At 43.4% G+C, this 17,367-nt stretch overlaps 1 protein-coding gene across 4 annotated transcripts in view; it reads left to right on the top strand.

Annotated features, from left to right (window-relative positions):
* The window catches only part of ITGA6 (integrin subunit alpha 6), a 77,028-nt gene that overhangs the window by 47,988 nt on the left and 11,673 nt on the right, over window positions 1–17,367 (top strand). For all 4 annotated transcript variants that reach the window (XM_049615518.1, XM_049615514.1, XM_049615516.1 and 1 more), the window contains 15 exons: window positions 146–264; window positions 3,356–3,454; window positions 3,914–3,975; window positions 7,996–8,156; window positions 8,527–8,670; window positions 10,297–10,412; window positions 10,538–10,727; window positions 10,816–10,899; window positions 10,997–11,076; window positions 11,226–11,303; window positions 11,390–11,492; window positions 12,784–12,957; window positions 14,483–14,581; window positions 14,682–14,792; window positions 14,892–14,990. In XM_049615518.1, the coding sequence (XP_049471475.1) occupies window positions 146–264; window positions 3,356–3,454; window positions 3,914–3,975; window positions 7,996–8,156; window positions 8,527–8,670; window positions 10,297–10,412; window positions 10,538–10,727; window positions 10,816–10,899; window positions 10,997–11,076; window positions 11,226–11,303; window positions 11,390–11,492; window positions 12,784–12,957; window positions 14,483–14,581; window positions 14,682–14,792; window positions 14,892–14,990 (1,719 nt within the window). The remainder of the gene's footprint in view (window positions 1–145; window positions 265–3,355; window positions 3,455–3,913; window positions 3,976–7,995; window positions 8,157–8,526; window positions 8,671–10,296; window positions 10,413–10,537; window positions 10,728–10,815; window positions 10,900–10,996; window positions 11,077–11,225; window positions 11,304–11,389; window positions 11,493–12,783; window positions 12,958–14,482; window positions 14,582–14,681; window positions 14,793–14,891; window positions 14,991–17,367) is intronic.

Here is a 17,367-nt window from a genome sequence, read left to right as displayed (position 1 = left end):
TTAGTTATAACTCATTTATAATTTAGTATCATTTATAAGCGAACTCTTGAACTTCAGTTTAAAAGAAACCATGTGGCTTTTTGAAAGCACAGAGAAGCTCGTTTTGGTGGGCCAGTCGTTCATCCTGATGCCTTGTTCATTTCAGATTCTCGAGGGTAAAACACCTTATTTTGGATATTCAATTGCTGGAAATATGGACCTTGATAGAAATTCCTACCCTGATGTTGCTGTTGGTTCACTCTCAGACTCAGTAACTGTGTTCAGGTATGCGATCTCTGACTTCAGTGAAGCATGTTCAGTAATCTGGTTAACACTCAGATTTTGACCCTTTTAATTGAAAATTGTAATACCTGGGGGCGCCTGGGTGGCGCAGTCGGTTGAGCGTCCGACTTCAGCCAGGTCACGATCTCGCGGTCCGTGAGTTCGAGCCCCGCGTCAGGCTCTGGGCTGATGGCTCGGAGCCTGGAGCCTGTTTCTGATTCTGTGTCTCCCTCTCTCTCTGCCCCTCCCCCATTCATGCTCTGTCTCTCTCTGTCCCAAAAATAAATAAAAAACGTTGAAAAAAAAAATTTTTTTTTAAAAAAAAAGAAAATTGTAATACCTGAATTTCAAAGTCAAAAGCTTGTATGAATTTTGAAGATTTTTCTTTTGACAGTGGTATAACAATGTGACAAGACATGTTTTGTAAAATCTTGCTAATTTTGAATTGAGGAAAAAGTCAGAATTGGTGAAAATTCTACTTCATAAATATTTTTAAAACCTTATATTTTGGTAAAAACTGAAACATAAAATTTGACAGGACAAAGCTTATAAGGGAGGAAGTAAGCATCCCCTGTATTTAATATCCATTAGTAAGCTCCAAAATCTTGGTTTACATCCTTTTAGTCCTTTGTTTGCTATGAACAGACATGTATATTTTACAAAACTGAGATCATAATGTACATATTGTTTTTAACCTGCTTTTGTCAGTTTGTAATGCATTAGTGGACTTCTTCCATGTAAGCGAGTTTATAATGTACAGGTGTTTTTTCCCCTTTCGTTGAGCACTTTTCTGAAATGAAGTTTATGGCTGCCTATAAGGCATCGCATGGCTAGGTCCTAATTTAGTTAAGAACCGCCATTCTGTCATTGGATATTTATGTTGCTTTCCAGGTTTGTTTTTGATGATACACAAAGCTGGTAAAATCTTGACTTTTGTTCATGTCCTGCATTATTTCCTTATGATAAATTCCTAAAAGTGAATTTCAAAAGTCAAAGGGCATATGTGTTTTCAGACTTTGGATTCAGATTCACCAAAATGACCTCCAGAAGGGCTACAGTAGTTTGCCCATCACCTTTGCTTGAGTCCCCCTTTTCACTGCTGGGAATCAGCATTAAAAATCATTTATTTCGGGTCACCTGGGTGGCTCGGTTGAGCATCTGACTTTGGCTCAGGTCATGATCTTGCAATCTGTGAGTTCGAGCCTCGGGTCGGGCTCTGGGCTGACAGCTCAGAGCCTGGAGCCTGCTTCAGATTCTGTGTCTCCCTCTCTCTCTGCCCTTCCCCTGCTCATGCTCTTTCTCTCTCAAAAATAAATAATAAACATTACAAAATAAATAAATAAACTTTAAAAAATAAAAATGTTTTAGGCAGAAGGTATGTTAAAATATATCCTTCTGATATTTATGTCACATTAAAGCTTTAATACTATCCTACATGAAATACTCTTGCATCTGTAGCAATTGGTTATAAGATTTTGTGGATTTTTGTCTCTTAAATATGCTCTCAAAACTTTAATTAGAAATATATCTAGAAATATATCTAGAATTTAATTAGAAATATATCTAGCATCTTAGAAACCAGCAGCTGTCTGAAATAACAATAGAAAGGTAAATAATTGAGATAAAAGGAAATCTACAAATGAGAATGTGGGCAGCATTTGTCCTTTTATATAGGCTTCCACCTTGCCCACGAATGTTCTCATGCCTTTTCTAGCCTACCGATAGATGGAGTCCCCAAGTTCCAGTTACCTGTAAGGGATTTGGAATGCTTATCAAACATCTTACCCAAGACGGCTAGGTTACCAGAAGACTGCTGAAGTCAGTCTAACTGGATCCATGTGGTAATAAAACCATGGAACCCATTCTGAGTTCTGGTTGAGGAGTGATGGAGATGCGAGGGGTCTGTCTCCCCATCCACTTACACTCCCAGCCACCGTCTAGTTGGATTTCTTGTACCTGCGGCAGAGCTCAGGATGTGGGCTGGGGGTGACCCCACTGGCTGTGGGGAGTAGGGGAGAAGATGGAAGGGAGAGCAAGGATGTTCTCATATGGTGAGAAGGACCAAAGGTGTGGGATTACAGCTTCTTGAGCATTTGCGAGGTTGGGGTTAAGGCAGGGCAGAAAAAAGGCAAAGGGCTTGAAGTTTCTGCTTACAGAGATACTGTTGGGGCAGAAAAGTTGTGATCCATTCTGGTGGCAAGAGGACAAAGGCTTGAGTCTGGGGATGGGAGCAAGGAAGGGCAAGTGTTTTAGGATGGATATCCGAGAGCTAAGGATTGCCTGTAATAATACAATTCATGTATGTAGAAACCCTGATTGCATCCCAGGGGTTGGGTGTATATGGGGTTTTAACCTTTTTGAACGTATTTTGGCAAATTTAAAACATGTCCATATTCTTTGACTCAGAAGTTCCACTAGGAGTTTATCCTACAGGTAAATTCAAACATGTGCCGAGAAGCAGGTACAAGGATGTTTGTCAGAGCCGGAAGCCTAAAAACAGCATCAAATGTCTACCCATTAGGGACTGGTTAAATAAATGATGTTGTGTGGGGACAGAGCAACACCACCAGCTGCGAGAAACCGTAAACTAGATCTATGGATAGATAGGAGAAGGCCTCTGAAATGTTAGAAAAAGCAACATTCAGAACAAGAAGCAAGTAAAGCTCCCATTGAAGAAAAGCATATGTATGTTTCTATATTTAACTTTAGGTAATATTTTTAACAGAAACACAAAGACCAAATAGGTTTCTGGAAGGACATACATACCAGGCCACTTGGGGGTTTGGATGGGGACAGAGACCTAACACTTACCTGAAAATTCTAGAACTTTTACATATCACACATATTACTTACCATTTAAAAACTCTGCTAAAACTATAAAACATTTTATAATTATAAAATGTTATGTTTAAAACTTAAAAAAAAATTGTGTCATCAGGTTTTCAATGGTATCTGTTATTTTCTTTGGCAGTGGGGAACATTTTTTCCCCCTCTGGTTTTTAAGATGTTGTAGGCAGCTGATAGCATGTAAATTCATCTCCCACTCAAGGTAGCAAAAGGCTAAGCCTGTGTTTTTTTATTCCTTTGTTTTCAGGTCCCGGCCTGTGATTAATATTCAGAAAACCCTCACCGTAACACCGAACACGATTGATCTCCGCCAGAAAATGTTCTGTGGGGCACCTAGTGGGATATGGTGAGAGCTTTGGCTTTGTGTATGTAACCTCCTTAGTGTTGTGTTTTTGTTTTTTGTTTTTTGTTTTTTTAAGTTTCTTAATTTTAAGAGTGAGCATGAGCAGGGGAGAGGCAGAGAGGGAGAGAAACAATCCCAAGCTGAACCTGATGTGGGGCTTGATCTCACGAACTGTGAGATATGACCTGAGCCAAAATTAAGAGTCAGACGCTTAACCGACTGAGCCACCCAGGTCCCCATGACCTCCTCAGTTTCACAGCCCTGCTTTATGATGACCCGATTGCCCTGGGGAGCCATAGGCAAGGGTAGACAGAAATGGGCAAAGGGGACAGGGATTCTCAAGTGTATATATAACATTTTACTCATCGGTGGGCAGTGGGGTATTTGAGAGTTGGGGAACATGGAGTTTTTTTCTGCTGTAGTAATGGATCTTTTAAGGAATATGTGTTTGATTTTATACAGCCTCCAGGTGAAGGCCTGTTTTGAATATACTGCCAAACCCACAGGTTACAATCCTTCGATATGTGAGTACCCAGTACATTTAAAAATTCTGTATTTTCTATCTGCCAGGGTGAAAGTTCTGCATAAATAACGGAAAAATAAAAACTGCAGTGGCCAAGCTGGGTTCATAAATTCGTGTTTACGGAGTTCAGTGTATCTGTTGTCTTCTCTTTAATCAGGAGGGAATAACACTCCATTTGGTCCTCATTTGGATTTTCCAGAGCAGATGGTTTAGGACAGGATGCCTTGGGAGAGCAGTCATTTGCTACCACAACTGTTTCCTCCATTTCTGCCTTTGAAGAGCCATGTGGAAAATTGGTTTTGTGGCTGTGAGGTGGTGGGGGGTGGTTAGAGAAGAGTGAGAGCCACAGCCTGAGCATTGCACAGAATTGCCGCCTTAGCCTCTTTTCACTCCCTTGTCCCCTCCCAGAGGCCTCCACGGCCTGGAACACCCACGCTGTGTCCCTGAGTGCAGATTCCTGCAAGGCTGGAAGGCCGGTCTTGAGAATTCAGAGCCCTGGGCTCTGTTCCTGGTTCCAGCTCCGAGGCTGGCCGACCCTGCCGCACAGAGCAAGTCTCTTAACATTTGAGTTTGCATTTTCCTGTCAGTAAGAAAAATGCCTGTAATAGAATTACTACAGAGGATTGTGGTGAGAGCAAAGGAGATGCTGTGGTGAAAGCTGTTTGTCATTTACAAGGTATTATTCTGCTCCCTTTCCCTACAATCCAAACAGGATTTCTGCCCCAGGATTAGACAAGGCTAATGGTACTCTAACAGGAGTTAGAGTTCTGTGCTATGTTTTAGTAACAGCCATGAGTTTTCAGGTGTAAGCCACCTGCTGCAGCTCCAGAGGCAAGACGGGGGCACGGGAATTGAAAGAAAACCATTTCCCAAAGAGCAGGTACAAAGAGTGACGGTGACCTCCATCCTGGGTCAGGCGGTAGTCCCAGAGGCCTGCGGTGAGGGCGTAGCATGCCACCAGGGGCAGCTTTCTGAAGGGACAGGGTGGCGTTCAGTTTTTACTGGAGCTAATGAGCTTTCTTAAGTTTCCTCCTTGTTACCTAAGGTATTACTCCGTTTCTTTATTAACGGTATATCCCTTATGATGTCCCAGGATTTGGCAAACATGTCTGTCTCCACCCAGCTCACATTGTCATAGGCCCCCTTTTTGTATGTTAAGCCTCCGTCTTTCCATATTTTGAGCCATCCTCAGGCAGTTTCTTTACCTCCCTGATCTCTTTAGGCCCCTCTTCTGGGCTGTCTGCCGCCATAGCCTCTCTCGCTGGGATCTGCAGACCTTGCCTGAAGTGTGCTTGCTGTGGCTGTGTCATAGCCTGTGCCCTTTGCCTTTTGACGTGGCTGGTATTTTATTCAGTACTGGAAACGATTCTTTGCGTGGCGCCCACTGAGAAGAAAACATCTTCTATGGTCTCTCACACCCCGTCATCCTTTCAGTATCTTTTGTGTTATTTTTACCCAAATGCAGTACCTCACACTTGTCTGTTTGGATAACGGGCGTTTTACCTCTGGGTTTGGAGTAGACTAGAGAGACCAGGAGAAATTGCAATTCTCTGACTAGAGGAGGAGAGGAAATGGGGAGACATCTTTCTCAGTCAGTCAGTCATTTTCCCATACATCTCTGACCACAGACGTGAAACCTCCTCAAGAACTCCCCGTCTCCTCCCACATCAAACATTTCTATACAGTCGCGAACTTCATTCTAGCTCTCGTGCAGCAGTTGATGCCCTGTGTATGCAATTCATATTCAGTAACTACTCCATTAACCAAGTGTTTATGAACAACTCCATTAGCCAGGTGTTTACCGATGGCCTAATATGGATAGAACTTTTTTCTGTGAAGACATTTAGAGGGACCCTGTTTTTCATTTCCTGTACTTCCTGTAATTCTAAATCAAATAGAACTTCCACAAAGCTATAGGAGTTGATATATCTCAGATCTGTTCCCAGTGTCTGAGAATGCGAGCTTATTGTTTGATCAGGCTATTTTAACTCCATAGTCTTCAGATGCGGTGTTCCATACATACAGATATTTATAATTGAGCCTTAATGAGTATTCTACTTGGCTTGCCCCTCAAAAGGGCAGCAAAGGTGGCCTGCAAGGATTTTAAGATGATGTGAACTGTCTGGAGGGTTGGGGAAGGTTAGAGTGGGCCTGGTAGATAAACGGTTTTAATGCACCCACACCCTCCCCTACTTTTGCTGTGAGGGGCACTCAGCATGTGAGCCTTCATCTGGTTCATTGTGAAGTTAACAGGTCATTGATAAATGGATGATGTCAAGGCTACAAGGCTAAAATGGAGGCACGTTCCATTTGGCAGAAATTACTATTGAAAGTGTCAGTGTTTCTGAATTTTGGTCTCACACATCCGACTGGCTATTGTTTCGGCATAAGAATAACGTCACGTTGTTTGTGCACATGCCTGTGTGTGCATCGGTGTGCATGTTGGTGTTGTGCCAGTCACTCCCGCTTCCGTTCGTCTGTTCTAAAAATCATACTTACATCAGGTGTTGTCCTGTTGCTGGGGAACACAGTGGCGGGCAGACCGATGTGGTCCCTGTGTACGCTTTTGCCTGGGGAAGACGGTCGGGCGATCACAGCACAGTAGCTAAGTGCACTGGCTGGGGAAATAGAATACTGTCGGATCCCCCTGGAGAGGCCGGGAAAGTCTTCCTGGAGGAACTGATGTCCACGCTGAGATCTGAAGGAGGAGTCGAGTTAGCCAGGCAGTCAGGGGGAAGTGGAGAGGGAAGGGGTCCAGCTGGCAGAAGAAGAGAGTGACTGAAGCAGAGGCCTAGAGGAAGTGGGAACCTGGACATCTAAGAGGCCTTCATCAAGCAGTTGTCTTGTGTGTTTGTGACAGAGACTTAGAAGCTGGAGCTGCCTCTGTCCCTCACTGTATGATCCTGGGCCGGTCTCCTACCTCTGTGGGCGTCCCATTTCTTCATCTGCAAGAAAAGGGTATTAAAAGAGATGCTCTTTGAGGCCTCTTCTGAACTCCAGCATGAATATTAGAACATGGGTGGTTCATTTTCTACATTTTCTGGAGAAGTTTTGTTTTGTTTTGTTTCTTGAGGCTGCCTTCTGTGGCCCTGTACACACTTTGGTTTTCTTCTCCGCCTGATGGTTAGTGAGTGATTAATGAATGAATGTAAGCTATTTAAATATTGTCCCATAAAGAAACACAGTAGCTACATCCAGCAAACCAGCAGAGAATGCATTCTGAGGTCAAGAAATGAGATTTTGATCGTCCAAATCCTGGCTTGCCCTCTGAGCTCCATTGGTACAGATAATCAGGAACAGAATGTGCCTTCGAGGAGGTTGGAAACTTTGGTTGTGGGAGATACAGTACCTGGGCCCTCTAGCTTCTAAAAGGAATATGTTTTATCTTTTAATTCTTTTAAGTGAAAAGTCTATTAAAAGACTTCTCTAATATCGATTATTCCCATTTGGACAACATTTTATCAGTGCATCTTAAACTTTAACATGTGTAGGAACCACCTGATGGTCCTGTTAAAATGCAGATTCTGGTTAACTAGGTCTGGCTGGGGCTTGAGGTTCTGAATTCCCAACAGACCTGAGGAGACCTGGTTCAGAGACCTTTTGTTAATATGCAGACATGGAACCACATAAGCAACAGACAGCTGAATGGGAATCAGTGTCTGCCTTTAAGGAATGTTGGATCCCCCATTATCTTTAGTTCTCTAGGAGTTGTTGAAATTTAGCCGGAAATCCTTGGATGCTGCTCAGAGGTTTTGACTTATTCTCGAGCTCCCCCAGGTGGCTCAATGGAAATTTAACTTCAAATAAACTGTTAACAGCAGTGGGCAGGAAAGGACAGCTTGATTTGAAACACCATAAATCAGTCAAAATGTACGTTATCAGGAAATATGCAGAGCAACAAGGGCAATGGGAAAAGTATTCTTCTGCAAGGAACTAAACGCAAAAGGGAACTCCCCATACTTCTGGCTGAACTGTACGTGGATGCACTTAAAGTTCATATGATTTTGTTCATTTTATCTAGCCATTTTGGGTACACTTGAGGCGGAAAAGGAGAGAAGAAAATCTGGGCTGTCATCAAGAGTTCAGTTTCGAAACCAAGGCTCTGAGCCCAAGTATACTCAAGAGCTAACTCTGAACAGGCAGAAGCAGAGTGCGTGCATGGAGGAGACCCTCTGGCTGCAGGTGAGGCCCACAGACAGTCACGTCTGCTGTTAGGACAGAAGTTGGGTTTTATGGTGGCATATGTAGATTTCTGAAATTTATGCCAGCGGCTTATTATTCAGTATGAAAGAAAGCATTGCGGGTGCTTAGGGCTCAGCTGGTGAAGTGTCCGACTTCAGCTCAGGTAGAGACCTCATGATTCGTGGGTTCGACTCTGCATTGGGCTCTGTGCTGACAGCTCAGAGCCTGGAGCCTGCTTCGGATTCTGTGTCTTCCTCTCTCTCTGCCCCTTCCCCACTTGTGCTCTCTCTGTCTTTAAAAAATAATAAAAAAGGAAATCATTGTTTGCCCAGGAGCATTGACACCATGCTTAACTCTGCATACTTTTCAGGAAAATATCAGAGATAAACTACGCCCCATTCCCATAACTGCTTCAGTAGAGATCCAGGAGCCAACCACACGGAGGAGAGTGAATTCACTTCCAGAAATTCTTCCGATTCTGAATTCAAACGAACCCAAGACAGTTCATAGAGATGTAAGTCTTCCTGATTTTTGTATGGCCAAAGCTTTTGCTGTGTTATTATGTTACATCACATGTCTTTGAAGGCAGTATGAGTAGTGATTTGCTTTAAAATCTATTCCTTTGTATTAAGTAAAGCTTTTTAATATATGCAAAGTTTGGTTGAGATTTGTTTCCCAAATTAATAGTGAGAATAGAAACATATGGAATACAATTTGGAACCAGAGTATTGTTCTGAATAATTTTTGGCCACTGGAACTTACTGAGACTATAATTGGCAGAACTTACTCTCACTTCAAGTTTCTCTTGTAGCCGTATGTACAAAGAAAAATACATTGCGTTTTACCACTGAGAACATTAAAATGTAGAAAACAAACTTGTTAGTCTGAACATTAAAATCAAGCATCACAGGGGCACCTGGGTGGCTCAGTTGGTTAAGCGTCTCTTGGTTTCCACTCCAGTCATTGATCTCACGGTTCATGGGTTCGAGCCCTGTTAAGCCTGCTTGGGATTCTCTGTCTCCCTCTGTCTCCGCCCCTCCCCCTGAGCTTGCTCGCACGTGCACGTGCTCTCTCTCTCTCTCTCTCTCTCTCTCTCTCAAAAAATAAATACATAAATAAACTCAAAAAAAATCAAGGCATATAACAATTCAGCAAGGCAGAAAAAGATTAGCCATAAAATAGTCATCTAGTGGCTAATGTAGCCTAGCCTATGTAATCTTGGGAAGAAAAATTAATGTGGCTTGCCGTATGCCTCATATGAGGTGGGGTCTATTTGTTAGGGCTTAGGGTGGTGGCCATACAGGGTTAGGCTGGAGAGCTGTGGCATCTTGGTCTGTCATTGTGCACTTGCTGTCGTAATCCAGTTGGTGCTGGAGCATCCACTCTGAGGCTCTTGGTTCTGGTGGCCCACGGGTGAAGCCTTTCAGCAGGGAGACCTGCTTCAGTCTACACGTTGCCAGTCTTCATTGTCACAAAGTGTGGTTCCTTACACTACCGTACACTTTTTCGTAGACTTTGGATGTTATCATCACGTGAATATTTCTTGTGTCTATTCCTAGCTCTGTAGTCCAGTTAAACATAACAGGCAGGGAGACTGTTTTCCTGTTTATCAGTGTGATTCTTGAGCACCCGTTAGCACTGTACATTTGCTTTCCTGATCTTAAACTCTGTTTCCTCATTTGTACAGTGGAGCCCATAACAATATCCTCCTAAGTCTGTTGTGAGGATTGAGTTAAAATATGTAGTCGTGTGTTAGCATCATCATTATCGTTGGTAATTCTTACAGTATCCCTAGCAAGTAGGGTGGTGGTATCCCCATATTACCTAAGGTGAAACTTAGCCTCTGAAAGGTTAAGGACTTCCCCCAAGCCACATGGCTAAGTGAGTGGCAGAGCCAGGATTGAACATGGACCTGTGTGGCTGCAGGGCTCACGCTCTTTACTACACCTCAATGCCATGGCCAAATTGTTCTTAAAGCGTGGTTATGTTAAAGCCCAGAGTGGGCGTTGGATGCATGGCAAAGTACCTTTGAAGCTTGTGCTGTGGTAACTGTCACACAGGGAAAGGACTGTGCGGAAACAGCCAGTCACTGTTGAGGGTCCTAAATGGCATAAATTACAATGGTTTTGTTTTCCTACAGGTGCACTTCTTAAAAGAGGGATGTGGAGCCGACAATGTATGTAACAGCAACCTTAAACTAGAATATAAATTTTGTACCCGGGAAGGAAATCAAGACAAATTTTCTTATTTACCAATGTAAGAATCGCTCTGTCATCCTAGCAAAAATGACTGCTTTGCAGTGGGTTACTGAAAATGTACTGAGGGCTCTGTCATTTTTCTTGTTTTTTGTGTTTTTTTTTTTTGCATTGTTTTTTTAATAGTCAAAAAGGTGTCCCAGAACTAGTTCTAAAAGATCAGAAGGACATTGCTTTAGAAATCACAGTGACAAACAGCCCTTCCAATCCAAGGAACCCCACAAAAGACGGCGATGACGCTCATGAAGCTAAACTCATTGCAACTTTTCCGGACACTCTGACTTACTCGGCCTACAGAGAATTGAGGGCTTTCCCTGTAAGTGTTTTTGGAGAGCTGTGAGGAGGAAACACCCAGAGCTGTGCGGCAAGTGAATGCATTGTGATCTCGTGTTTTTTTGTTACAGGAGAAACAGTTGAGTTGTGTTGCCAATCAGAACGGCTCACAAGCAGACTGTGAACTTGGAAATCCTTTTAAAAGAAATTCCAGTGTAGGTGATGGCTTTACATACTGTATTGTACTGTTTTACGTGCCATTACAGTGTTGACATGCTTGATCTCTGGTAACATGTCTTTCTATTTGTTTAGGTGACTTTTTATTTGATTTTAAGTACAACTGAGGTTACCTTTGACACGACAGATCTGGATATTAATCTGAAGCTGGAAACGTAAGCGTTTCTTCAACCTTTCCATTCAGAATTATTTCATGAAAGCACAGCCAAAGAACCAGCTCTGCTCGAACTCCTAAAAGAAGTGTAATTGTAATGAGAAAACTGACGGTTAAAATGAAACCCTATTGTTTCCTTTTCATTTTCAGAACAAGCAATCAAGATAATTTGGCTTCAATTACAGCTACAGCAAAAGTGGTTATTGAACTGCTTTTATCGGTCTCTGGGTAAGTGTTTGTGTTTAGCATAACAAATCAGTGTTTAAAAGAACCGTTTACAATCCTGCTAAAACTGGTGTTTTTTAATTTAACAGAGTTGCTAAACCTTCCCAGGTGTATTTTGGAGGAACAGTTGTTGGTGAGCAAGCTATGAAATCTGAAGATGAGGTGGGAAGTTTAATAGAGTATGAGTTCAGGGTGAGTTGAAGCAGTTGGTCTTCCGTATTATATATACTAAAAGCTAACATATACTATATATGGTGATATGTGATGTAATTTTAATAAATGTGGATATGGATTTTAGTATGTAATATCAATATTAAGCAATATTAATAAATAAGCATGATAAATGCTCTGTTAAAAGTGAGTTCACCAATTTTTAAGCAACAGACTGGCTTATGGTAAAAGTTTTATCCTCCACAATGAAGAACACAACCGTCTATTCAACATAGGACTTTCAAAATCCAGTTCAGTTTGGCCATTTTCCTATTAGAGAGTTTTAATGTGTAAGTGGTGTAGAGACCAAGGAACGCCTCGCCCCTCCCCAGAGTCTGTCTGTAAAACAAAAATCTCAAAGTACTTCATATCTGGCTTTAGATTGTGTTATGACTCATTTCTTCCTCCACCATAAGGACATCTTTCTTACTGTGTGTGGCTAATGTTCCCTAACATTTCACAAGCCCAGTGCCAGTAAGGAAGACTACTGATTGCTCTGAAGCATTTCAAAATAGGAGTCACACAGTGCCTCTAATTCTGGTGGGATGAACAGAAACGCGTAGGACAGAGGTGGCTCATACCTCATCCGTGGATTTGGGTCTGAGATGGCAAGAATGTGCCCACCCCTGGCCCCAGCAGGATGAAGGGGTTGAATTCTGTTGTGTGTGTGTGTGTGTCTCAGCATCATAGACACAGCTGTGACAGGTGATGGCGGTGGCCGTGATGATGCCTGCGCAGGGGTGGCTGAGAGCCATGTCTCTGGGCTCCGCAGCTGTCCCCGCGCACAGACAAAGAGAACTCGTGCCTCTTTCGGCTTCTGCTGCGGGAAGTTACTGTGTCCCCAGCTTGGACTCCTGATTCACGGCTGTCATAATGGTTTTTACTCAGACTCTGCGTTGTTACCCAAGCCTCCCCTGGGTAGTAGAGGACAGAGGCTGCTTCATGTTTACAGTGGGAGGGGCTTCCCAGAAGCAGGTTATTGGTGACTTCCCCTGAGTGTGTTGAGGGTGTGGCATATCTGCACCACAGATGCTGTTGTACACGCTAGTTCCTGGGTGGGAATGAGCAATCATTTCTCTTTACCTTTTCTAGGCATCAATCTCTGTTTTGGACCCCATATCGGTAGTCTCAATTTTTGGAGCCTATACTTTCACTGTAGGATTATGCCAGATATTTTGGGGTTTTTTTTTTCCCCTTGGCAACAGGAGCTGCTACTTAATTTTATGTTGAGAGAATTACACTGAGATATATAATACGTATTATTTTCTAACAGGTTATTAACTTGGGTAAACCTCTTAAAAACCTCGGCACAGCAACCTTGAATATCCAGTGGCCAAAAGAAATTAGCAATGGCAAATGGTTGCTTTATTTGGTGAAAGTAGAATCTAAAGGCTTGGAAAAGATAACTTGTGAGCCGCAAAGTGAAATAAACTCCCTGAAACTAAAGGTATGTTGATGGATTTATCTCCTGTCTCCATCGATGTAAATAGGGAAGCTAACCTTTGAGGGGAAAATCATCTTTTTCCTTAGGAAACTGACATAGTGGCATGTTGACTTTTTGTCTGGTGTCAGTTTCTCTGTTACAGTTGAGTATCCAAGTCAGGCTGAGGGTTGCTGCTGATTAGTGATCGTTATGGCAGGGTCATTCAGCACTTGTTGAAGGAAATGACGCTTCCTGGAGTTTTGCAGCCCAGTATGACCTATAAAGAGGACTAGGATATGCTTCTGGGGGTTGGCCAGCCAGTGTTAACTCCCGGGAGAACCAAACTCATTACAAAGGATATTAGCACCTTAGCAAGTGACCTTCAGAGCTTTCATTCTTATTTTTTAAAATAGTAAATACTTAATCGAGTCTTTATTGTGTCTCAGACACTGTGCTAAGCATTTTATTTGCTTTTTCTCATTTCATTCCCTTCCTTTAAGGAATTTTTTTTTATCCCTACCACTTCATAGATGAGGAAACTGAGGTTCAGAGAGATTAACGTTTTAAGAATCAGCTCGGCAGCTAAGAGGCAGATTCTGCATTCAAGCTCAGCTCCGCCTGTTTTCAGAGCCTGTGTTCTTAACTGCTCAGTACTGGTGCACGTAACAGGTTTATCATCTATGCTCCAGTTGGAGGATCTGCTTTGTTATTGCATGTCTGTTTCTTTTAAGTTGTAAAGTGACTCGGGTATGACTAGTGTGAACAGTTGGTGGCTTATAGAAGTATCCTCTGTTCATCAACTTTGAAAAACAAGATGGTCCAGGGGTGCCTGGGTGGTTCAGTTAGTTGAGCGTCTCTTGATTATGGCTCAGGTCATGATCCCAGGGTTGTGAGATCGAGCCTCATGTTGGGCTGTGCGCTGAGAGTGGAGCCTGCTTAAGATTCTGTCTCTCTCCCTCTGTGTCCCTCTCCCCAGATCACTCTCTCTCTAAAATAAAATTAAAAAAAAAAAAGAAACCCAAGATGGCCCATTACTCTTAATCCTGTCTTAAGGAAAATGCTATTTTGAAACAGAATTCTTACATGGCTTACTTTTCAGTACTCTACTTTGAATAAGTCACTGACTAGTTCTTTTGCTTTTTTCCTTGTTCTTCAGTGTCATTTATTTATTCAAGATGTGCTGATTTTGTACCATACATTAGTTACTGAGCTGGGTGCTAAAGATAAAGCAATGAAATCTGATGCCTGAACTCAGGGTACTCAGTCTGGTGAGGAGACAGAAGAACATAGAAAGCCTCTTTTTCTTTGCCTGAGTTTTGAAGTCAGAGTGGGAATAAATGACCTTAGTCAATAAACTCGCAATGAGATCGGAACATTTGTGGATTTTACACTTAAATTATTTCTGTGCCTTTGATGACAGGAGACGGGCAGATGTTAATTGCTGATTATGTGAATTTGGCGTTATTTGGGAGGGAGGGCTCAAGGGTGTGTATGCTAGGGACAAAGAATTACATTAAGTAGAACTAGTTTGGATATAATTTCTTTTCAGGAGTCTCACAACTCAAGAAGGAAACGGGAAATTGCTGAAAAACAGACAGATGATGGCAGAAAATTTTCTTTATTTGCTGAAAGAAAATATCAGACCCTTGTAAGTATTTTTTCAAGAGCTGGGACTGTTTGACAGATGGTGGCGGGAAGGTCTTCCCTGTACTGTTGGATTTTAACTGCCCCTCTTGTGTCCTGTCCAGAATTGCAGCATGAACGTGAACTGTGTGAACATAAGCTGTCCGCTGCGAGGGCTGGACAGCAAGGCCTCTGTTGTCCTTCGCTCGAGGTTATGGAACAGCACGTTTCTAGAGGTTTGGTCCTGCCGTGAGGCTGTCCCCTGCAAGTCATTTGCTGTTTCTTAGGACATCTCTCACTTCCTTAATGCATTTGCTAACTTTGTCTCCAAACAGGAATATTCCAAAATGAACTACCTGGACATTCTCGTCCGGGCTTCCATTGATGTCGCTGCCGCTGCTGAGAATATCAAACTGCCACACGCAGGCACTCAGGTGAGAGGTCCCCCTGTCTTGCCTGAACTCGGAGAAAATCACTCTGTCTCTGCCCTGTGCCCCAGCCTGAGGACATGCTACTGTGGCACTCATTTCGCTCACAGCACCGTGACCCCTCCTTTAGGAGAAGTCAGATGATGCTTTAAGGTGCTGCCACCCCAAGCTGTATTTTAATAGAATCATTGGAAAAAGAAGTACCTCTGGGGTCATCTAGTTCTGCAGTGCACGTGGCAGATTGGAGAGCTATTAGCCCCGTGAAAGAATGGGTGCACCTCCCACCTCTGTAGAAACCCCAAGTCTTAGACCATCCCTGATGCCGTAGTCATCGCTGGGAGTGTCCCTGCTGATGGTCACCACCACTTTATGGAGCAGCTCATGGCACGTGTGGCCAGCTGCAGTTATTGGAAAAGATCTCTTTACATGTGAATCCAGAGGTGAATCTTATAAAATCGGTCCCTGGTTATGCACCTTGGCACAAGTCCCAAATGAGCCCTCTCTCTTAGCCACGTAGCAGCCTTTGGAATAACTGAAGGAAACGGAGATGCCCCTTGGACATGCCTTTCCTTCCGTTCAGAGCGAAGCATCCACCTCTTCAGTTACCCATCATGCCAGGCCCTCTCCTCCTGGGCTGGCGCTGGTCCGGCAGTGTGACTCCCACATGGGCAGAGTGTGGACCTGCTGTCTGCCTGGTTCGCCTCACCCTGAGGCCCCGAACTCCAGACACCTCGGCCCCACGCTTCTGTCAGCCTAAAACTTGGTCTTGTGGTGAACATGGGAGACTGTTTGCATTTCTAGCGGCTACGGTTTATGTTCTGCTGAAACTTCCCGGTGTTTTCAAAAGAATGTGCCGTCAAGCTATAGCTCCCATATCCTGTCCTTGAGCAATTTTTAAAAATCTAAATGTATTCCTTTTAATATTTTTTAACGTTTATTTATTTTTGAGAGACAGAGACAGAGTGCAAGTGGGTTAGGGGCAGAGAGAGAGGGAGACACAGAGTCTAAAGCCGGCTGCAGGCTCTGAGCTGTTAGCACAGAGCCTGACGCAGGGCTCAGACCTACCAAGTGCGAGATTGTGACCTGAGCCGAAGTCAGAAGCTTAACTGGCGGAGCCCCCCAGATGCCCCTAAATGCATGCCTTTAAATGTGTCCTTACGTTTTATGTGATTTGCTTGTGGTCTGTCATTTCAGTTCACAGAGTAGTTCTGAGTCTTGATCATTTGCCCTGGTAGTGTTCTATGCCTGCAAGGTTTTATCTTTTTCAAAGCTGAGAGGCATGCCTTCTCTGGCCTCACCCAGGCAATTGAGAAAAATGCTTCACGGGACTGGGAGCAGTGGCTTCAGGGGCACAGTGGAAAGGGTTCCTTGTGGGGGTCCGTAGCCCACAGGGGCTTCTGTCATGCTCTCAAGATACAGTGACTGCATGTCATAGACCAGGATGTTTTACAAGAGACTGAGAAAAAGATTGTGACTTACTATTCTTAAACTGATCTACTGATGTGCCTATAGAAGTGTTTTGGCTTCAGTCCTTTGAGCCAGCAGTGAGCTCTCCTGAGCACTCGTTTCTGAATACATTGATTTTTAGCTGTTAAAACCTATCATCCAAACTAGAACACATTTGTCTTTTTGTCTGGGGCAAATGCTAAACTGGGCAGGATGCTGGGACAAGGGATATAAATTAGGACTGTCCTAGGCTCACCAGGACATACGTCACCCTGGCCTTAGATTATCTTTGCATGTTATTCCAGCCCACCTTTCTGCCTCTTATCAATAAGGCATCATAGAGGACGGTCAGTGGAGCCATAACCTTCCTGAGAAGCCCTTCTCTACCCTGACTGGAGGCAGCTGCGATAGCTTGCTAGAACTTTAAATCAGTAAGCCTGAGGGGCACCTCAGGGTGGCTCAGTTGGTAAGCGTCTGCCTTTTGGTTTCGGCTCAGGTCATGAACTGCTGGTTTGGGAGTTCGAGCACTGCAGTGGGCTCTGTGCTGACAGTGCAGAGACTGCTTGGGAATCTCGCTCCTCTCTCTCCATCCCACTCCTGCTTGTGTGCACTCTCTCTCAAAATAAAATAAACACTTAAAAAAAAACAACCAGTAACCCTGAGAATCACTGAGTTTTCAGAGCTGGAAAAAGAAACAACACTTTAGAGGGGATGGATAAACATCATAAAACATTAATAAAATGTCTACAATTTACTAGACATTTTACCTATGTACAGTCATTTAAACCTCAGAAGAATGACAAGGTAGACTTACCCATTTTACCAAAAAGGAAGCAGGCACAGTTGGGATCCTGAGTTGAAACCTATAAGTCTCTGGTTCCAGGGCTCCTATTCTTTGACTCTGTAACGCCTGCTTCCCAGTAAGTCTCCAGATGTC

The sequence above is a fragment of the Panthera uncia genome (genome assembly GCF_023721935.1).
Source record: "Panthera uncia isolate 11264 chromosome C1 unlocalized genomic scaffold, Puncia_PCG_1.0 HiC_scaffold_3, whole genome shotgun sequence".
NCBI lineage: Eukaryota > Metazoa > Chordata > Mammalia > Carnivora > Felidae > Panthera > Panthera uncia.
The sequence above is the reverse complement of the archived record's forward strand: the minus strand, read 5'-3'. Positions and strand labels throughout refer to the sequence as shown.